A 22,790-nucleotide genomic window follows, 5' to 3' on the forward strand; every position below is an offset into this window, starting at 1 on the left:
AATATTTTCAAATTTCTACATATATTCGTAACTGCACTCCCAAAATTGAACTAAACCACTTTAATTTTTTTTCTATTGTTGGGAAACAATCTACCAGTATAGGCATCCTATATCAAATGCTTATGGAAAATGTTAAAGATGATTTGGAGCGAGTAGAGCAAGCCTGGGCTCTAAGGTTGACTAATCCAAATATAGACATTGATCTTTCATTAGCTTTATCATCAAAATTGCTTATCGCCTCCAACCTTAAAGCTCAATATTATAGAAGTTATATATGACCTGTATTATACACCAGCCAAATTATTCTCATGGGGCCTACGAGCCGATGATCATTGCCCAAGATGTAAACAACCTCAAGCAAATTTAATCCATATGTTTGCCGAATGCCCCAAATTAGATCTATTAAAAACGATGATAATGAAATTTTGGGTCCAGGTTTTTGGACGGAATATAAAAGACTCAGTAACCCTCTATGTGATGGGCCATGATGATTCTCTGGGCCATAGCATCGAGGAGCAAAGATCCATGTTCTTAGCAACTGCAATCTTACGAATCATTCTTGCTGCCCGGTGGAAAGATCTGGAGCCACCCACATTTCAGATGTGGCTTGGTTGTTTGCTCGCCACATATAAACAAGAGATTTCAATTTATAATACTAGGGGTAAAAAAACTAGACTTTTCGGGAACCAGATTTGGGCCCCAATTTCTAACTGGTATTCTAATGTGAAGTCTCCTACTCTGATTACTATATCTTGATTTGTTAAGATAATATTGTAGAAAATACGGTATTGAGTATATAATCTTGGATATGTTGATTTTTCTGTTTTGTTTTTTTCTATTTTCTCCTAACAGCTGAAGTAGATATTGATTAATAGGCATTATTACCTTGCTCTGATTCTTAATATTTCTGAAATATGTTAAATATGTCGGTTAATTTTGTGTTACTATATTGTTTGACTGAATGTTGCTACAAAATAAAAAAAAATAAAAAAGAAATGGTCCTTTCAAGGTGCAGCCTCTTTGTGCCTCTAGTTGTTAACAAATTAGTATCGAAGTTTGACTTTGAGCACACTTTAAGCATTTGCATCAATTGGGCCTCCTTGTGCAGCTCCAAGTACATGTGTGAATCGACCCTTCAGCTAGCTGATAGCACCTGGTGACGACCAATAACAGTGCACTACAGAGGACATGCCTATGAAGTGTAGAGTCAAGTCCTCCGATCAGTACCCAATCCATAAGTGGGCTCTACCTTCTGGTGCCCCCCACTTGCAGAAGAGTAAAATGAAGGTTTCACGATTGAAAACATTAGTATGCGGTCCTGCAGGACACAGGAAGGACACCATTGGCAGTACTGAAGAAATGTTTGGAAATTTTACCGCCTTAAATGTCTACAGCACAAGAGCATGAAGGTTTGCGTCAATGTAGCAAGTGTTTGCTGAGAGCAAAAAGTCCTCGAAATACAAAAGTGAAATTCAAAACATTGATAATTAGCATGGGTGGATAGATCTCTGCATCCACGTATTGCAGAATTCTTACAACCTTCAGGCTATGGTTTGCAGTACCTCATACCTTCTATCCAAAACTCATCTTTACCACCTTTTAATGCAAGTAACTGTCACCACAACTAGTCTAGAGCAGCCTTCAAGGCATGCTGTTATGAGTTTCAAAGGGTTTAAACAAACTGAGGACCTGGCAGATTATGGAGAACTGTCCTACCAAGCAGGAAACCAAGCTCCCGCCTCACTAATCCTAACCTGAACCTGGTGATGAGTTTCCCACTTAAAGTGCAATCAATCCACTCTAGTTTTGGCTCCAGGAATGGAGCAGTGTGAATCTCCATATACTTTTATGTGGAGAAGTGTGGCTCACTGGTTAGAGGAGGCAGACCTGGAAGCAGAGGTCAGCCCGGGACCAGGGTTCAATTCCTGGCGGGGTCTTAAATCCTAAAATGTCCATGGACTCGACAATTCTCGCTCCGGTGCCTACTCCATTCACTCTCTGCGACTCTGGGCAATAGCTTGCTTAATCGGGGTCTTAAATCCTAAAATGTCCATGGACTCGACAATTCTCGCTCCGGTGCCTACTCCATTCACTCTCTGCGACTCTGGGCAATAGCTTGCTTAATCTCCACAACGGCCCCTCGCGGTGGGATGCCTGGCTTTCACCTTGTGGATACCCTGCCGGGGTTATCTCACAGGGGAATACCAGGACGGGCTCCCTAAGCAAGCGCTTAGATACCAGGTCAGTGATTTGCGCTGTATAAAAACATTTACATTTTTATAGGCCGTTAATTAAAATTGTGGTCCTACCTCATGGCTTTGGACCTTTCCTTAAATGTGGATTTAATCCAAGGAGCCAGCAGGTATTGGCTAGGTTGCTTCAACTTGACTGCACATCTAGGACGGTATTTGCCACAACAGGTGTTTTGCACACCAAGCAGTACTGGTGCAGGGCTTGGAAGGTCAGGAGAGCGACAGATGGCGCTCCACCAGCTCAGTGCCTTGAGACTACTCCCACCGCCCGCTTTAAGCAGTCCAGGAAAGCTCATGTTGCTCCAGAGGAGTCCACCATTGTCTTGCACTTTACCATGTTAAACAGAAATCAACACTGGGGCCTGAGGACAACGGGACGGGCCCCACCACTTGGTTTTCCTGGAGGAGGTTATGCCAATAATTGACATTCTGTACTGGACAGTAGTATTTGCCCAATAAACTCTATCACTTCATTCACATCCAAGTCATATCATGACCCAGAAAGGGGTTGTTACAAAACTAGCGCTTCGGTCGGATACCTGTCTGAGGATGCAAGATTAGCACATAAATAACACACTTACCTTCACGTACAGACGCTGATAAAAATAATTGCGATCAGCCTGTAGTCAGTCCACCTTGTAATCATTCCCCTCCTCAAACAAACAATACAGTGTGTAGACTCACTGTTGGAGGAATTAAACTGTCTGTGTAAGACTAGCTATGCCCCTGCAGGATCACCATCCCCACCAAACAACATTAATTTGTTAACTACAAATGAGTACTGGAACCCTTTTCTATATTTACAAAAACAAACACACAATATATAGTATCCGTCCGGGCCACACCTAACAAAAGGAAGCATGACGGGGATAAATATAATGAGAGCCAATCCAAAGTACAAAACGAATCCCCAATCTTAACTCCACCCCCTACCAATTTTCCGCTAACTGCAGAGGTGGCTGAAAAATTAGACGACCCATCTCCTTTTCAGATGGCCCTATTGTCAATGATCGAACAACTGATCAAATCCATTATACACCCCCTAATTGACAAAATCAACATCTTGGGGGATAGATTGACAGGGATTGAGGAAAAAAAATCAATTTTAATTTGTTAACCTCTACCCATGTTTCTATACCTACCCAACCCTTGTCAATTGCTACTCCAAATAAGCCTAATCCTTCCATTCAAAATAAAGTTGCCCAAACTTGAGCACCAGTTCCCACCATTCTCCCCTCAAATATTTCTAAAGCCTCTCCTAAACCCACTACACCGAAAATATTTGTCCCCAGAGTAGAGCGCAACAGGGTTTCTAGAATTCATCTACCTCCAGAGGCAGCCCCACTTATATGCATCCTCTTGGGAATCCCGCAACTGAAAAAGGGGAAACCAGAGAGACAACATGACTTGTTAAATAAGGTCCAGTTTTGGCTATCTAAAACTAGACCCCTGCCCCATGATCTTGACGGCGGGATTGTGAGCATGAGGAGAGTGGGTTGGCTGGGCCCCCTTCCGAAAGACATTATTGGTGACTTGATACTAATAAGATTCAGGAGCAGAAACCTTGTCCCATACCTCCGAACTTGGCAACCTAAAGAAGGAGATGGCCCCATATCCATCTGGGATCTACATGACTTCTATCCAAGCACATCATATATCCCTGCCTCCAGGCCAATGACTGAGAATTGTACCAGGCTGAGTAGAGGAGTTTGCTTACCGCTTTATTGTAGTATTCCCGCCCCAAACAGATTTGAAATACCGTATAACATTTTTTAACCACTGCAACCCCTTGCACATTCCCTTTTGATGAAACGGAAGAACTGTCATCATGAACCCTGTAAAGTATGTTATTGTCAGGAAAGTTACATTCACAGGGTGAGCAAAGGTTTGTTTTTTAACTTGTAGATAATCTGTGCTTCACATGTATGTATTTAACTATGATTGTATTTTGTAACTGTATGCTTTCATGATTTTATACAAAAATCTAATAAAGCATATTGAAATAGAGTGGAACTATGTGGATTGTAATTGTTAGTTGTGTAATGTGTGGTGTGAATTTGTGTAGTGTAAATGTGGTATGATGTGCAGTGGAAAGGTGTATAGTATTTTTGTGATGGACAGCACAGTGGTGTAAAGTAGTGTATGGTGGCAGTGCTTATATTCCAGTGAGAAAGTTGAGCGGTGCAGGTAGTAAAAGTGGCGTAGTATAGAGTGGAGTGGTAAAGAGTAGAGTGGATTGGCATAGAGTGCAGTGAGACATCAGCAGTCTTTAAAATACAAAAAGTGGATCACTAGTTACAACTAAATTAATCAATGGCAATGCAAAACTAGTTATGGCTAAAGTTGTGCAGTTTCTCCTTGATGTTGCTTGTTCGCTGGTTCCACCTGCATCCAGTCGAAGCATTGCATATTGGGACCCCTTAACTTAAGTAGGAGGATGCTGCGCTATAGGAAAGGTCTCAGAAAACGTGTGCTTTGTATGCTTAATTTGAGTGGAGAAGTAGGTGGTCGTGGGGGGGGGGGGGTGTGTTGAAGTGGTCATCGGACAGAACAGCCAACATCAGGCCTAGGGAATAAAGTGTGGAGTCTCAGCTGTTGTCTCAACAGCCTGTGATTTTGAGCAAATCACTTCAGTGATATCAGTAAGGTCATCGGAAAAACGGGGTTTTGGCAAAGTGCTTTACCCTAGTTGTGGGTACTACCGAAAACGAAGACTGCCTGTAACAAACAGTCTGTACACGTTCTCACCTGTAGAAGCCCGTGTGTCTGATTCAGTCTGCACCCCCTTTGAAGTCTGGGGTTTACAGCCAGGGCATTTCACTAGTGAGAGGAGCTAAGAGATGCAGCCCTTAACATTAAGAGCACATCAGTGAGGAACGCATCAGGTCAGCTAAAAAAGTTTGTTGCAAGGTAAAGGAATAGCTCACCAGACCAGACCTAAGAACTTGTGTACTGAAGTAATAAATGTTCAAATGTTGGTGCCACTGAAATGCGGAGGCAGAAAGGAAATACTTTTACAAAAGTCACATGCTGCTCAAATGTTCTCCCCAACACCCCAGGGTCCTCCTATAAAAGTTTATAAACTTCAGCACTTTAATGCTTGCTTTACTGTGATGGGGTAAACCCTTTAGCGTACGAGCAGAGAGGAGCCACTGTCTAAAGAGTTACAATGCTTTTCAGATGAAGCAAGTGAGGGGAACTAGAAAATACACCTTAAGAGGGGGGCAAATCGCCACATGTTTTTCAGGTTCCACGATATTCCCCCGACCACCCTGCCTCTATTCGAATCAGGAACCCTCTTCTCTTGATTATAGGAAGCAAGTGGGGTGGCCTAGCCCAGCCACAGACAGGTCCACCCTTGTCCCGGGCATGTCCTCCATAGCAGGAGAGCCAGGCAGAGTTGGAGTACCTTGTGGGCAACCCTTCGCTACCCACTGCGGCTCCACCAAGTGCAGTGGATTGTAGGGCTGCTGATCCCATTTATGGGGACTGGTGATGCCATAGGGAGGTCAGGCTTCCCATCAGATTCAGGAGGGCAGAACGCCAGATCTATTTGAAGTCCTTTACAAGGCAGGGCATGCCTTGGTAACTGGGTCCTACCATATGTAGCATTAAAGAGGGGCTTACTTACCTGAAACACAGGTGCTATCGTTCTGCATGGCCCGCACCAAGACGCAGTGAAGTCAACAACGACCAGCTTCGAATGGGACAGGGCCAGGATGTCATCAAACTGAGCCTGGAAAAAAAAAATGAAAACAGATTGGTAATGTAATCATTGAGAAGTTAGAAAGACTTCCAATTACCTTTCTAGCTCATCTGGCCTGTAGCAGCCATGACAGATGCCCGCCTCCTACCCTACACAGAGCGCTCTAGCCAAGGTTCAGCTTTTGAGCTGCAAACAAGTGATGTGAGGAAATCGCCCTGGATTGTTTTACATACGAGTTTCACCCCAAGACAGATTGCTACCTGGAAGTTATAACAACGTACACTAGTTGGCATAAGGAACAACGTACACTAGTTGGCATAAGGAACAAGGCCCTGGTATTCAATACAACTCTAATCTTTTACGAGTTCACCTTGGGCTAAATGATGGCGTTCCACCATGTGGTGCAATTCCACCTGCAACAACTTTGCTTTTAAGAACGTATAACCAGAAAATAAGTTCTTGTTTGCAGCATGTGTTTAGCACTAACCAAGGAGAAGCATGTCAAGTTCAAATGAAACTTGTGAAAACGTAACATTTGTATGTACTTTGCAGATTCACTTAATTTTGCAAAAGCAAATTAAGTGAGTTTTACACACCTATGTTTGGAACCTGGAAGTTGCATGGAGTCTAATCTACATGCCACAATCATGAGCCTCAGGTTACTCCTGAGGAATGTGCAGGGACCCACCACATGCACCCCTTGTTCTACGCCGAGCCTCCGATATCTAAAGGTGCTGTTTACAGACTTAACGAGGTCTTTAGAGAACCAAACGTTAGGGGATGCCTGAAGGACACTGCGTAAAAGCCACACTTGTGACGTATCTAATCAGTACTCTCCCATGGATGAGCGTGATGGCAAATGGGTTTATTAAGGACCAGACCAACTTAAAACAAAGCACCTAGCAGCAGAGGGAAGGTCAAAAAGAAACTTCAAATTGCCCATTGATTGGCAAAATATCAGATAAACTATTAGAACAGTTACATTAACTTACAGTCGCCTGCGGAGACTTGAACCCAACGCCCCTTATAGCCCAAATGTGCCTGAAACTGACTGGAGTCACAATGCGGCCCCCGGGGGAATGCAGGTCGACAGACTAGTCTTCCCCCGGGGTATTCGCGAGAGGACACGGCGGGCGGATGTGAGGTAGGGGGTTTAGGTCAGGGGTGGGAGGGGTTAGATAGGAGGTTATTTAAGGGGGACAGGAAGGGAACGACTTCCTTTCCTGTCCCCGGTGCCTCAGGGGAAAGTTAGGTTTTGCTAGGCGGAGTGTCCATTAGTCAGGCGGTGAGTCCTTTCGTGTCGGGTTCGTTGCCTTGGTGTCCCAGGGCGACGGGTAGGCTAGTTTCACGGCGCATTTAGGCGGAGTGTGATTTAGCTTCATTTTATTAATTTCGGAGCGGGTGCTCCGGGCGGCAAACGGAGGGTGCCAAACGTCACGCATCTCGCGGACGTTTCGAGCGGGTTTACTGATCCTCACGCATCTCGCGGAGGGTGTTTTTGGCCGGTTTTCCCCATGGCTGTCCCTGATGCTGAGGCAGTTAGGGCTGCTTTACTGGTTCTTGGCAGGGCTGGGAGGGCAGATCTCCTCCAGCCAGGGGTGCTGGACCAGGCTTGGGTGGGCATGACACGCCAGCCCAGGGCTGCGTCGGCGGGGGTGGCAGCTGTGGTGGCTGCCTGTAAGGATGAGCCTGCTGGGTCGAGGGATGGGGGGCCCAGGAAGGGGAAGGCCAAAAAGGTTCAGGAGCCTCCAAAGGTGGAGGGTAGCAGTTTGGTTCTCCCGGCTGGGGCGGGGGCTACAGGGGGAGTGGTCCAGGAGGGGTGTGGGGAGGCGGAGGGCCCCGAGCTGGAGGTGGATGAGCAAGGGCAGGCCCTGCAGGCGTCTCAGGCCGGACTGTCTGGGAGTATGTGCCAGACGGCGGGGTACGGGGGGAGCAGTGCTGGCAGTGGGGGGGGGAGGACCCTGATGAGTGGGAGGTGGCGGCTGGGGGCGAATTTGCCCTCTTGCTGTCGGGTGAGGAGTCTGGGGGGGGAGGCCAGTTTCTCGGATGTTGAGCAGCCGGTTGACCTGTCCAAGGGGCGGAAGGGGGTAGGGAAGTCCCAGGTTTCCAAGGGCAAGGGCCCCGCCAAGGTACAGCAGCGGGGTGGGGCGGGGCACGGGGCGGGTGGTGCTGTGGCACCCTTGCCCGGGAGAGGAAGGGGGGGGCCGGGGCAGACATCCATGTTTGACCGATGGGCCCGGATGACCGAGGAGGAGAGGGCGAGGGACCAGCGGCGGGTCATTGAGGAGTATGAGAGGGAGTGGCAGCGCCTGTGTGCCGCCAGGGAGGTGAAGATGGTTGGGGTGCCTGTGGGCGATGGGGCCCAGGCATCAGGGTGTGGCAGGGCGTCGGCCGTTGGCCGTGGTAGGGGGGCCCCTGGGGCGCACGGTCAGTGGGTCTGGGTGGAGACTGCAGGGACTGCCTTGACGGATCAGAGACCTGGTGGCACCGGGGCCTCCCCGAGCGCATACGGCTCGGGGGGGGGGGGGTCAAGCCAGCATGGTCGGCTGGCAGAGGCCGGGGTGGGCCGGCGGGGCGCAAAACGGCCTCCAAACGCCGGGACGAAGATGCAGGGGGGTCCCCGGCGGCCTGCCCTCCACCGAGGGAGCGGGCACCGACCGTGTTGGAGTGTGAATTTACGCCTGGTGTGAAAGGGAAGGGTGCTAAACGAGTCGTGACTGAGGTGGTGCCGCTGGATGTCCAGGATGACTGGTTGGATTACGAGGATGAGGAGGATGAGTTGGAAGAGGGTGAGTTGCGTGAGCCTGGGCGCGTGTGTAGGGCTAAGGGGGCAGCTACCAAGGTTGGTGCTTCTCAGGAGGCACGAGATGGCGCCGGTCGGGCCACCAGCAGGATGTCGAGGCCGGCGGACGCACGGCGACAGGAGCGGGAGGCTCCTGCAACGTTATCAGGTGAGGGCTCCTGGTGGGACGCCTGGCTGGATGGGGGGAGCGGGGGGAGGAAGAAGCCCTGCCGGTCGGTGGGGGTGGGGGATGGGTCTGTGCGGGCTGGAGCCCAAGGTGGTGGGGAGCCGGCGAAGGCTGTTGGGGGCAAGCAGGTCGCGACGGCCGGCGCGCAGACAGACAAGGTGGAAGATCTGGAGGGGAAGGAGGAGGGTGTGAGTGGGGTGGAGAAACTGAGGAAGAAGTTGCCGTACATGGGGCTGGGTGTGCCCCTGGGGTCTCATTTGTCGGAGAAGACGAGGGCGAGGATTTGGAGGCATGAGTATGTGGATGTGTTCAAGCTCTTGCACAGGGAGGTTCAGGCGAAGGAGGGGTCTAAGGAGGAGGAATGGGAGCTGACTAGGCCGCCGAGGGTGCCGGTTACTATGGAGAATTGGACTTCTGCCTTTCTGATTTATGCGAGTATCTATTGCGAAAAGCATGTGGATCGGGCTATCGCTTTGTTTAAATACATGGACGTGATACGGAAGGCGCAGATGCATTTCGGGGGCTTCGCTTGGTTGAGCTATGACGAGGAGTTCAGGGCTCGGGTCAGTGTTAACCCGGATAAGCCGTGGGGGGATGTGGATCAGGAGCTTTGGCTCCAGTGGATGTCCTCGACGCAGGCGGCGGCGTCTACTCATACAGCCAGCGGTCTTCCGGTCACGTATCGGTCTTTTCAGCAGCGTCCCGCCCAATCTGGGGCGGGTAGCCATGGTACCCCAAGTGGTCATGGGGGCCAGCCCGTGTGGTCCGGTTCAGCAATACAAGCCGGTCGCTTCGGGAGCATGCTGGGGGTTTAACAGAGGTTTCTGCAACCGCCCCTCCTGTAAATTCAAGCATGAGTGTTCTAAGTGTGGGGGACGCCACCCGGTCACGCAGTGCCTCACCCTGGCTTCGCCGTCAGAACAGTGGAAATTTGCCAAGGGTAGGGGGCAGCCTGGGCCGAAGGGCCCGTACTCCGGTTAAGGTGGAGGCCATGGGTCCATGGCTCTCCCGGTACCCTGACAAGGAGGCAGCGTTGCGATTGTACTGGGGGTTTGTGGAAGGATTTTGGATTGGCTATCAGGGGCCCAGGGAGAGGCGTTGGGCTGAGAACTTGCGGTCTGCTAAAGAGCTGCCGGGGGTAGTGGCGTGTAAATTGGAGAAGGAGGTGTCGGAGGGCAGGATTGCGGGTCCATTCTCGGAGTGGCCCTTGGCGGATCTCATCGTGTCGCCGTTGGGGGTGGTGCCCAAGAAGGAGCAAGGGGAGTATCGGTTGATCCATCACTTGTCCTGGCCGGAAGGCGGGTCGGTGAATGATTTCATTGCTGAGGAGGACTCGAGGGTGTTGTACGCTTCGGTGGATGATGCCATTGGTTTGGTGCGGTCGTGTGGGAGGGGGGCGGAGATGGCCAAGTGTGACATCAAGTCGGCCTTTCGGCTTCTTCCCATTCATCCGGCTGATTTCTCTCTCCTGGGTATGCAGTTTGATGGGGCCATTTTTGTGGACATGGTGCTGCCAATGGGCTGTGCGATTTCCTGCGCGCTTTTCGAGACTTTCAGCTCTTTTTTGCAGTGGGCCTTTGTGGACCGCAGTGGGCACCGGCTGGTGTCCCACTATCTGGATGATTTTCTGTTTGTGGGTTCTGGACGATCGGGTGAATGTGGTCAGGCTCTGCGGCAGTTTCAGTTGTTGGCTGAGGATTTTGGGGTGCCTTTGGCGCCGGAGAAGACTGAAGGGCCCAGTTGTTGTCTGACGTTCCTCGGAATTGAATTGGATTCGGTGGCCTGGCGGGCGCGCTTGCCGGTGGCGAAGGTGGCTGAGATGCAGGAAGCTTTGAGGAGTGCGATTGCGGTGCAGAAGCTGGATTTGAGATCTGTGCAGCGCTTGCTGGGTTTGTTGAACTTTGCCTGTAGAGTGGTGAGGGCGGGGAGGACTTTCTGTAGGCGGCTCGGCATGGCCATGTCGGGCGTGGCCCTCCCACATCACAGGGTCAGGATCACGCTGGGGGTCCGGTCGGACTTGCGGGTGTGGCTGGTCTTTCTCGAAGAGTTCAATGGCGTGTCGCTGGATTTTGTGCGGGACAGGATGGTGTGGCAGGTTCAGCTCTACTCGGATGCAGCGGGGGCGGCTGGCTTCGGAATTTTCTGGGACGGTCGCTGGTGCGCAGAAAGGTGGCCGGACCATTGGCTGCATCAGGGTCGGAGCATTGCTTTCTTGGAGTTCTTTCCCTTGTTGGTGGCGTTGCTGGTGTGGGGCCCGGAGTTCAAGAACAGGTCTGTGTTGTTTCACGTGGACAATATGACGGTGGTGGACTTGGTCAACAATCAGAAAGCAAGGGATCTGAGGGTGCTGCGCTTGCTGCGAAGTTTCATGCTGCTATGTCTGCGTTACAATGTGCTGTTTCGCGCGCAACATGTGCCTGGCGCGAGTAACGAAATTGCGGATGCGTTATCTCGTTCGCAGTGGCTGCGGTTCAGGGAGTTGGCGCCGGGAGCGGAGGCTTGCAAGACCAAGGTGCCGGAGGGTATCTGGGCGTGGGGGGAGTGAGGGTGGTGGGCTTGGTGGAACGGTCGCTGGCGGAGTCTACCAGGCGGGCGTACAGGTTGGCTTGGTCTGAGTTTGGGAAGTTTGTGGGTCTGGAAGCGGGGGTGATGGGTTTGCCGAAGGATGACTGCGAAAGGCGGGTTGTGCGCTTTGTGCTGGACTGCATGGACAAGGGACTGTCACAGACAACGATTGCTGGCAAGTTGGCGGGTGTGTCTTTTTACTGCATGTTGTACTTGGGTTTTGATCCGGCTAGTTCGGATCTGCTGAGCCGAATGTTGAAGGGTTGGGGGCGGGTGCGGGCTGAGTTGGGGGGCGGGGAGTTGCCCAGGGAGGCGGTCACGTTTGACCTGTTGAAGTTGATTTTGCAGGAATTGGTTTTTTGTTGCTATGACGGGGGGGAGGTGGCGCTTTTTCGCCTATGCATGATCTGGATGTTTTTTGGAGCATTTCGGGTGTCTGAGCTGCTGGGGGCGCGGGGGGCTCCGGGTAGGCTGTTTGCTGATGTGCGGGTAGACGGGCTTCGTCTGGGCATTTGGTTGGGGCGGTCCAAGACTGACCAGCTGGGTCGGGGTAGATGGGTGTGGTTGTCGGTGAGTGGGTGTGCAGGTGTGTGTCCGGTGAGGGAATGGCTGTGTTTTCGGCAGAAAGTGCAGCGGACAGAGGGGGAGATCTTTGTGCATGGGTCACAGAAGCGTTTGACGTTGAGTCAGTTGTTGGCTGTGCTACGGAAGGCTTTGCGGAGGCTGGGTAGGGACCCGGCTCGGTTTGGCACGCATTCCTTTCGAATTGGGGCGGCTACGGCGGCGGCGGGTTTGGGTTGGTCATGGGAGGAGATCAGGAGGATCGGTCGCTGGAGGTCGCGGTGCTGCGAGCGCTACGTGCGCAAGTGAGGGCGGGAGCGCAACGCTTGGACGGCGACGCTGCTTGGCGTAGTTTCTTGTCTGCCTTGGTACTAATATCTTTTTCTTCGTAGGTTGCGTTCGGGGGCCAGGGGCCAAGACGGTCACTTGGATCGTGGGACACTCGTTTGTGCATTGGGCTTCGAAGTATGCTGCCAGGCAGGTGTACGGTCGTAGCCTGGGCCTGCGGAGCAGCCATCATGAAGTGCATTGGTGGGGTAAGAGCGGAATGAGATGGGGTGAACTGTTACCATGGCTGACAAAGAAAGTGTCGCAGCTGGGCTGCCCGGATTTGATCATCATTCACCTGGGGGAAAATGATTTAGTGAAACAATCGGGGGTGTCACTGACGTACTTGATGCAGAGGGACTTGGAGGTAATGAGGAACAATCTGGCTGGCGCCTGCATTGTTTGGACTGAGTTTGTGCCACGGAGGATTTGGAGGGGTGCTCTTAAGCCGGCGGCTGTGGAAAGGGCCCGCAGGAAACTGAATCGGGCCATGAGACTCTTTTGCGCAGATCGGGGGATTAAAGTGCTGGCTCATGACGGGCTCCAGCTGGAACAACCTCTTCTTTTCAGGGACGACGGCGTGCACCTTTCTCACATGGGAAATGCATTCTACCTCATGGAGCTGCGGGACTTGATTAGTTGTCTGTGGAACGAGTCAATTTGGTGTGGGAGAGTCTGAGTTCGAAAGGTGCACGCTTGGTGGGGCAGGTAACCGCCCTCCGGGGGTTCCCTGGGTGGCGGGAACCGGGAGGGGTGGGGAGTCCATGACGGGCAGAATCACCCTTACAGGGAGGGGGTTACAGTCGCAGGATGGGAGAGAGTGGTAGACGGGAATGCGATGGACAGAAATGACCGAGGAGTCGGGAAGTGGAAAGGGGGAAGTGAATGGGATGCAAAGAGGTTGTGGTGTGATTTGGGAATGGATGGTGGAGCACGTGAGTGAATGACGGTTGAAAGGCAGAATGTTGGGGGGATTGTTAAAGTTGATAAGTTGATAAGTTGATAATGTTATGTTTTGATAATCTGTCATGCCTGTCCTAATAAATGGCCTTTTACGCAAAACTGATGCGTGGAGTGGTTCATTGCGCGATGCGGCCCCCGGGGGAATGCAGGTCGACAGACTAGTCTTCCCCCGGGGTATTCGCGCGAGGACACGGCGGGCGGATGTGAGGTAGGGGGTTTAGGTCAGGGGTGGGAGGGGTTAGATAGGAGGTTATTTAAGGGGGACAGGAAGGGAACGACTTCCTTTCCTGTCCCCGGTGCCTCAGGGGAAAGTTAGGTTTTGCCACCCGCCCACCCTACAAGGAGAAGGGTTTTTGGGTGCGGTGTTTTTTCTGGTTGCCGTGTTGGGCAACGTGCCAGTTTAGGACAGGATGGCAAGGGGGAGACGTTCCGGGAACCGGGAGGGGTGGGGAGTCCATGACGGGCAGAATCACCCTTACAGGGAGGGGGTTACAGGCGCAGGATGGGAGAGAGTGGTAGACGGGAGTGCGATGGACAGAAATGACCGAGGAGTCGGGAAGTGGAAAGGGGGAAGTGAATGGGATGCAAAGAGGTTGTGGTGTGATTTGGGAATGGATGGTGGAGCACGTGAGTGAATGACGGTTGAAAGGCAGAATGTTGGGGGGATTGTTAAAGTTGATAAGTTGATAAATTGATAATGTTATGTTTTGATAATCTGTCATGCCTGTCCTAATAAATGGCCTTTTACGCAAAACTGATGCGTGGAGTGGTTCATTGCGCGAACACGGCTATGAACATGAAGATGTGGTTTATTGCGCGCTCGCGATCCCATTGGCTAAAAGCCCAAACTAGTTACTAGCCTGGAGAAACTCGGCAGCTGCGTCTAAGAGAGACAGGCGAGCCAACAAATTAACAGGCAGTGCCGAGTCAAGGACCTGGCTCGGATCTCAGAGCACGACCCGAGCCCTGAAAAGGTTTGCTAAGTAAATCTTACAACAACCATCACTTAAAATATGATAAAGTCTATTCGAAACTCAATCCGTATATTTCTTCAATATGGAAAGGCTTTGAAATAAGTCTCATGACACCGCATCATTAAGAATGTATCAAGAGTGATAGTTCTCTAATGGTGCATGTTCAGCAACCACAGCTTTATCAAGTCAAAAAGGTATTTGTACAACTTGTATTCTGAACCCACCTTTCAAAGTGCTTTCATATACATGCGATAATGAAGAAAATTGTGCGCAAGATCACATAATTAAGCAGGTTTTCTGGTTTCACTTTCTACAAACCAGCCAGTCAATCGGGATTCTTTGGATTTCATTATGTTAAGGCGTTGCTTTTACCTCCATGCTGGTTTCTGGAGGTTTCTTTTAGAGCGAGATTAGAGCTCTTTAAATGAACACCAGTTACATTAGGTCACATTCATTGCGTATTCACGGGTGAGGCGAAGGCTTTGATGGGAATCACAGGATGTGGAGCCGACGCCGAGATGGGGACCAGGTCCCCCGGCTCCAGAGTCGGCCGCTCTGGCCCCAAGATCACACAGAGCGAGGAGGCAAGCAGAAGCCACATCAAGATTCCGACAGTACCACGAGCTGGGCCAGAGCTTGGCTTCAGATTTCGGGGATCGCCAGTCGCACCCCTATTAATTAATACTAAATTAGAGAAATAGTCTTCCACTGCTACGAGGAATCAATTTAAAGAAAAACTTGGCCAAGCGAGCAGTTACGCCCCTCTCGCTTTTAATAGATGGTTTCTTTGAACAAACGAGCACTAGTTCTCCCTCGCCCTCTTCCAGGCCTCTCTCCAGGAATAAATTAATAATTCCACAGCCCAGATTTAACAAGAGACTTACCACGCTCCTGATCTTCCTCACCATGCTGATAACAGGCCGAGCGAAAACAAGTACAATAGAAAATCTGCTCGAGCAGCGACCTGACAAACAGCACTGAGCCAATACAAGATCAGTACTAGAGACGCGCTGCCCGAGGGGCTTTTAAACCTGTGAGAGTGGGCGGAGCCGCGCCACGGGGCCTTCTGTGGGGCCGGGATTTCCGTTTATCTTTAAACAACAACAAAAAAAAATCAGCTCAACTTTTTTTTATCCGACATAGACGTTGGGAATTGAATATATAAAATGTTTTTTTTAAAGGTTCGTTTTGTAAATATACAACTGGAATGCACACCGATAGCATTGTTGAGGGGCTGAAGGTGCTTCCGACGGGCACCTGTGCTTCTGGAGTGAAGAAAGTTGCCGCTTAGGTGAGAGTGTTTCCAGGCACCTTTTCCAACTGCATTCTGGTACTCGTGGTTTGTCTTTCACCATCATTAATCCAGGCCCTGAGGTCCGGTGCACGTCGGCCCCTCAGAACGGGGTACAAGCGCTTCAAAATGACAGAGCACAATCACAGAATGAAGACAAAAGACGAGGACTAAACACAACCACTCAGCAGAATTCAGTGAGTTATGCCCCGGTTACTTACCGGTAATCTTCATTACTCCGAGTCCATGTCTTCCTCGCCACAGTAATATACATATGAGCCTCCGGCTCCACACAGAACTCCAAGTAAAATAAAAGAGCAGCGCTCTAGTCTCCCCTCCCTCCTCCAATAGGGCCCCAGAGGCTTCATCCAATCCTATAAAAGGATACAGAACAACCAGCCCAGCCTGAAAAACCAAGCCGCAGACATGAAGCCATCACCAGGGCCGGGAGGGAAGGGAAACTATACTGTGGCGAGGAAGACATGGACTCGGAGTAATGAAGATTACCGGTAAGTAACCGGGGCATTACCTCCTCGTCCTGTCTTCCTCGCCACAGTAATATACATATGAGCCGATACCAAAGCAATCAGCTTCATGTAAGGAAAACAGACCACACCATCAGTGCAGCGAAACATATTTTAATATACAGAGGCACAACAACCCAAAAATGGACAACCTCTTAAGGCACCCCAGCAGTCAAAACAGAAGAGGCAAACGAAACAGAACCCCCACCCCCAATCTGGAGGCGGTAATGGGACATGAAGGTATGCGGAGAAGACCACGTAGCATCCCTGCAAACATCCTCCATAGACACCCCTTTGAAAGAAGCCCAGGATACAGCAACAGACCTGGTGGAACGACCCCGAACAGGAAGAGACGGAACCACAGATACCGAAGCATAGGCCAAAGAATGGCTTCCTCAATCCACCGACTGATCGTGGACAGGGAGGGCTTCATACCCTGACGCGACAAACCATAATATACAAACAAGCAGTCAACCCTACAAAAGGGAGAAGTGCGAGAAATGTAAATCAGTAAGTCCCGCCGAACATCTAAGAGGTGCAAAAAGGGACTCCTCAGCCGAGGAGGGATCAGGACACAGAACTGGAAGAACCACCTCGGCAGACCGGTGAAAAAAAGAATCCACTTTAGGAACAAAGGTGGGATGAGGGCGCAAGACCACACGGTCCGCCAAAACCAACAAAAACGGGGCAGAACGAAGGAAAGCACCCAACTCTCCCACACGCCTGGCAGAGGCAATCGCCACCAGAAACACCACCTTGAGAGTCAAAAACTCCAGGTCCACAGACTCCAAAGGCTCGAACGGAGCCAAATGCAAGGAACGCAAAACTAAAGGAAGGTCCCAAGGAGGAGGACACATGATAGGACGTGGCCGCTGGAAAGAAAGAGACTTAAAAAGTCGATCAACCAACGGAGAAATGGAAACCAAAGGCAGGACATGAAATGCCCGAAGGGCGGCCCACCGAGCCCGAAGGGTCGAAATGGCCAAACCCAACACAAACCCATCGTTCAGAAAGTCCAGAATGCGAGCTGGATCCAAAGAATCCAACGTCAGCCCACGATCAACACACCAAGAAGCAAAATGATCCCAATGCTTGGCGTAAGACATAAGCGTAGAAGGCCTCCGTGACTGCTGAATGACACCAGCCACAGCCCCCGAACAACCGCCACGTATCAGAGACTCCCTCACAAGAGCCAGGCCCGCAGACCCAGGGAACGGAACACAGGCAGCGGAAGAAGAGGACCCATCAGAGGATACGGCACGAACGGCAAGGGCCACCCCGGAGACACAGCCAATACCCTCAGAAGGGGAAACCAAGGGCGACGCTTCCAACAAGGTGCAAGCAGAAGCACCAACGACCCCTCCCTCTTGATCTTCTGTAGCACAGCCGGAAGAAGGGGAACAGGGGGAAATGCATACAGCAGACCCACCGGCCAAGGGAACGAAAGGGCGTCCACCCTCCAGGCGTCCCGGCAAGGCATAATCGTGCAAAAACAACGTGTCTGGGCATTGTCCTGGGAGGCAAACAGGTCCACAATCAGACAACCAAACATCATCCGCAACCACCTGAACATCCACCTCGTGAGAGACAAGGATCCCATGGAAGGAAACACCCGGCTCAGACAATCCGCCACAGTGTTCACCGCACCAGGTAGGTAGATGGCAGACAGGGACATCAGATGCACCTCCGCCCAAGAACCAATCCGACGAGCCAGGCAACTGAGGGAGCGAACCCTGCACCCCCCTTGATGGTTCACATAAGACATCACAACCAGATTGTCCGTCCGGATTTTCACGTGGTGACCCCGAACAAGATCTGAGAAGTCCAACAGACCCAGAAGTTCCTTGTAGTTGGAGGAACACGACAAAATCTGACTGAGGCCAAATCCCTTGAGTCGCCGAAACCCCCAGAGTAGCACTCCATCCCAGCAGGCTGTCAACGGTAGTGACCACGCGGGTGGGAACAATCATAAAAGGGCGGCCCAGGGACAGATGACCTACGTCCAACCACTAACACAGGACCACCCGAACCCCCTCCGACATAGGAACCAGAACATCCATATCGAGGGAACAGGGGTCCCAATGCGACAAAATGTGGGACACCACCGGGTACATATGGAGGCGCGCCCACGGCACCGTCAACAATGAAGCCGACAGCAGACCCCGAACTCGTAACCACAGGCCCACAGGATGAGAAACCCCCACCAACAGGGAACGAACAGTAGACATCAGGGACAAAACACGGGGAGGGGGCAGGAACACCATCCCCAACCGAGTCATGAACAGAGCCCCAATGAAAGTCAATACATGTGCAGGAACCAGGGAGGACTTCGGCACATTTACGAGGAACCCATGATGCGTCAGGACATGGCACAACTTCCGGACATGCAACTCCGCCTTAGGAAGAGAAGAAGCAGAAATTAGAATGTCGTCCAGATGAGGAAAAACACTAACTCCCTCTCCATGCAAATGTCCAATAAGAGGAGCCAGAATCAAAGTAAAAATCCGAGGATCAGAGCAGAGCCCAAAAGGCAATACCCGGAATCGGTAATGACGACCCTGCACACAAAACCGGAAAAACTTCTGAAAGACCGGATGAAGAGGAACATGAAGGTAAGCATCCCTCAGGTCGATCGATGCAAGGAAATCCCCCTGAGAGAACAGAGGAAGGATCAAGGGAAGGGAAACCAACTAGAACCGTAGGTGAGGGATGAAAGTATTCACCCACCTCAGGTCCATCACCGGACGAGGAACCCCTGTGCGCTTGGACACCAAGAAAAGTATCGATTACACCCCTTTTCCCAACTGATCGCTGGGCACAGGAACGATCGCCTTCTTGACCACCAGGGAAGCAATGCCGTCCAAAAGCGCCAAACGTTTCACAGGATCTCTGGGACAAGGAGTGGCCCTGAAACCTTCTGGGGGCGTCCGGGCAAATCCAATGCGCAAACCCTCCGAGATCACCTGAAGCACCCATTGGTCAGACACAGTCTCCCGCCAAGAGTTGAGGAAGCAAGTGAGTCGACCCCCAACCGGACCTACACCAGGAGCGACCCCGTCAGGATTTTGGAAGCAGGAGCGGAGGAGGCAGAAGCGCCGTAGAACCGGGACTCACCAAAGGAGGGAGCACCCCGGCCACGCCCCCGTCCACGAAAGGGCTGACCAGCCCGACCCCTCTCCGAGGTACCAAAAGACCGCTGAGAACCAAAAAGTATAACCCCCGAAAAAGGGATTCCATAAGCAAGTTTTTCTGGGCAGCATCAGTCTTCCAGGAGCGGAGCCACAACTGACGCCTCGCAGCCACAGAGGATCCGGCCGCAGAAGCAGCAGCCCCCAGCGAATCAAAGGAGACATCGGACAGCAGACGAACCTGCCGCTCCATCATCGCCAGGGTAGAAGAAACATCCTCCCCCAGGTCCAACAACTCCGACAGAGACCGAAAATCCTTGAGCAAGGACTGGATCGTGTAAGACGAAGAGGCCGCAGCCCTGATAGAAAAATTGGCAGCCGCAAAAGTGCGTTTCACAGCACCATCCACCTTACGGCCCACCGGGTCAGCAGGAGAAGAGCCCTCCGAGACAACGGACCCCTGCGAAGACATGCTCGCCAACAAAGAGTCAACCATCACGGAGGCAGGGTATTACACCGCCAAATCCAGAAGAGGGTACCTCTTAAGAAACGAGGAAAGGAACCCTTGTCCACATCCTTCCATTCATTCTCCAGGACCTTCAAGACAGAGGAATGGAGAGGCAAAGAATCAGGCTCGGGACGACGATATTGCGAAAACAGATCGTCTTCCAGAGGCACCACAGAAGCAGGGAACACCAAGTTTTCGCGAATGTGGCCCAGCACCTCCTTCAGGCCGGCACCTTGCACAAAGCGACCCCTGACATCAACCTCTTCCTCATTCACAGAATCAGCATCTGCAGCAGCGCCATCAACCCTCGCCTTTATAGGAGGAGGGACAGGAACATGACCCTGCAAAGCAGCAGAAACAGCAGTATTTATCATCTGCTGCAAAACTTCCATAGAGGGAACATGCACCCCTGAACCGGAAGCCACGGCCAAAGGAACAGGTTCATCCCGGTCAGAAGAATCCATGATCGACAGCCCAGTGAAAGTAAACAAACACAGGCATCACGAAGAACAGCCCGGTAAAGAAGGATCCCAGTTGCTAGGCAACGGAACAAACTCCACCTGGACCAAAGCCGATGACAATAAAGCAACCGGAAGAGCCGCGCGCCGCGGTAGGAAGAGGCCCTAGACCGCCGCGCGCCAAGCCCAATCATCCCCCAAACGCGCCACCCGCTCAGCAGGAAACGAAGAGGCAGAAAACGCCGCCGGCGCGGAGACCGGCATCAGGTAAGCCCTCAGACCGTAACACCACGAAGCCCCGGCTTCCTGAGATCCCGCACCCGGCCGTGCAACGTCCGCTCAGCAGGACGCGCGGCCGGGAAATGCGAAAAAAATGGCATCATGTAGAAGATTCCAAACAGAACCAAACCATGCCGGAAAACAAACCGCGCAAGTCCGCTTAAGCAGGACACGAGGTAGCAAGGCAATAGCAGGGGGAAACAAAACTTAAGAAAAACGAAGGTGACAAATTAATGTAAAACCAAACATAAGGCAGTAAACTAACATCCCCCAACTAGATACCACAGGACAAGGGGAAACCGCTAAAGCAGGCATCCCCTCCCACTCACCTGACCAGCAGGGAAACCACAGCACTCGGAGAAGTGCAGAAAAAAAGAACAGGCTGGGCTGGTTGTTCTGTATCCTTTTATAGGATTGGATGAAGCCTCTGGGGCCCTATTGGAGGAGGGAGGGGAGACTAGAGCGCTGCTCTTTTATTTTACTTGGAGTTCTGTGTGGAGCCGGAGGCTCATATGTATATTACTGTGGCGAGGAAGACAGGACGAGGAGGTAATGCCTGTTGGTTTATATTTTTTATCTGTTTGTAACTCAAGAATGCAGTACATCACAGAGTCTAGAGGTGGGACAGTAGCAGAGGCAGTGATCCTGTCGGTATCCAACAAGCCTGACCTTTTCCCAGAGCAACAATGGCGATTTCACCTCTGTTGGGCAGGGAACAAATGTGTTCAATTTCCTTCTGTGAACCTAGAAAGTACCATTTATATCAAGAGCAGTTCCAGTGTTGCTTATAAACATCAACTGTAAACTATTAGGTCTGTCTACATGTTTAGGTAACGTTTTATAAACTAATATCAAAATATGATTCGGAAAGTATATGTTAAATTGACATCTAAAATGACATGTACATTTGTAGTATAATTCCTTCTGTTAATTAGAAGTTATGATTTCAGGGCTTATGTTGAATAAGGTTACTTTCAAATATATTTTGTCTGAAGACACTGTGCAGATTGCAACATTTCATGACCAACTTTATTTGTAGAAACATGGTACTGGTAATAATAATAATAAAAATAATAATAACACTAATACATCTTTATTCTGAAGCAATCAAAACCATATAAGATACAATCATGCAATAGGAAAATCATCATTCCAATTCAAAGTTCAGATAAAACACAGCACATCCAGTTTAAAAGTTAAGATAAAATGCCACTCTTGGTCACAGGTGATTAAACAAGCATTGGCATAGCCAATAGCTCTCACCTTTGGGACCTTATAAGTGTTTAGCTATGCAACAGTTAATTTTGTTGCACCAAGGATATTGTGCTGCATAACAAAATACTTATAAGGTCCTAAAGGCGAGACCTATTGGCTATGCCAATCGCACACTGAAAGTTGACAGACCAGATTGGCTGATGTTAACTGAAACGAAAACCAGTTACTAACAGGGTCTGTTCAGTAAGCAGAGAAAGGGTTGGGTGTCAGGCTGACTGTGGAGAGAGTACAAGCCTCAAAATGTTGTTGCAGTAACCCACAGCTTTCCAAACTTTTCATGTTGGTGACACACCTTTTTGTGAAAAAAATTTCAGGGACACAGTAACGTGAGGAAGCCCAGCGAGCGAGCCCGAACCACCTATGGTGGGTTCGGGCCCCACACCCCATACACAATTACCCCACCCCACACACACCCCACACACAAGCCCCCAGACACACCACCCCACACACACACCCCACACAACCCCCCCACACACAACCCCACACACACACCACACACACACACACACCCCACACACACACCCCACACACACACCCACACCCCACACGCAACCCAACACACACCACCCCACAGACACACCACCCCACACACCCCCACCCCCACACACACACCCCCCCACACACACACCCCACACACACACACCCCCACACCCCACACAACCCCCCACACACCCCACACACAACCCAACACACACCACCCCACAGACACACACACCCACACACACAACCCCCACCCCCCACACACACCCCAACACACATACACACCCCACACACACACACCCACACACCCCCCACACACACCTCACACACACACACACAACCAAACACACACACCGGGGCCGGTGTGTTACTGGGGGCCGGGTTTGCAGCTGTGCTGCAATAATGCCCCCAGGTTACAAAAGCAGTATACAAGCGTTTCCAGCCTGCCAGGGCAGGCAGTGCTTTCCCAGAGGCCAGGCAGCCAGCCAACCCAAGATATGAATTTTTGTGACCTTGATGCTAGTTGACCC

The 22,790-nt window shown here is 51.1% G+C and overlaps 2 protein-coding genes across 2 annotated transcripts in view; one reads left to right on the top strand and one right to left on the bottom strand.

The window, feature by feature from the left end:
* LOC147659253 (uncharacterized) overlaps window positions 1-15,225 on the bottom strand; it is a 28,212-nt gene extending 12,987 nt beyond the window's left edge. The window contains exons 1-2 of the mRNA XM_086951848.1: window positions 15,202-15,225; window positions 5,884-5,988 (exon numbers count right to left, since the gene is read on the bottom strand). Coding sequence (XP_086807974.1) covers window positions 5,884-5,988; window positions 15,202-15,225 — 129 coding nt within the window. The remainder of the gene's footprint in view (window positions 1-5,883; window positions 5,989-15,201) is intronic.
* LOC147659254 (uncharacterized) lies at window positions 8,852-10,412 on the top strand. Its single transcript, XM_086951849.1, has 3 exons — window positions 8,852-9,695; window positions 9,727-9,867; window positions 10,408-10,412. The coding sequence occupies exons 1-3, from the start codon at window positions 8,852-8,854 to the stop codon at window positions 10,410-10,412; spliced, it is 990 nt and encodes a 329-aa protein (XP_086807975.1).
* Window positions 15,226-22,790: the final 7,565 nt, after the last annotated feature.

The sequence above is a fragment of the Lissotriton vulgaris genome, unplaced genomic scaffold (genome assembly GCF_964263255.1).
Source record: "Lissotriton vulgaris unplaced genomic scaffold, aLisVul1.2 SCAFFOLD_1282, whole genome shotgun sequence".
Lineage (NCBI taxonomy): Eukaryota > Metazoa > Chordata > Amphibia > Caudata > Salamandridae > Lissotriton > Lissotriton vulgaris.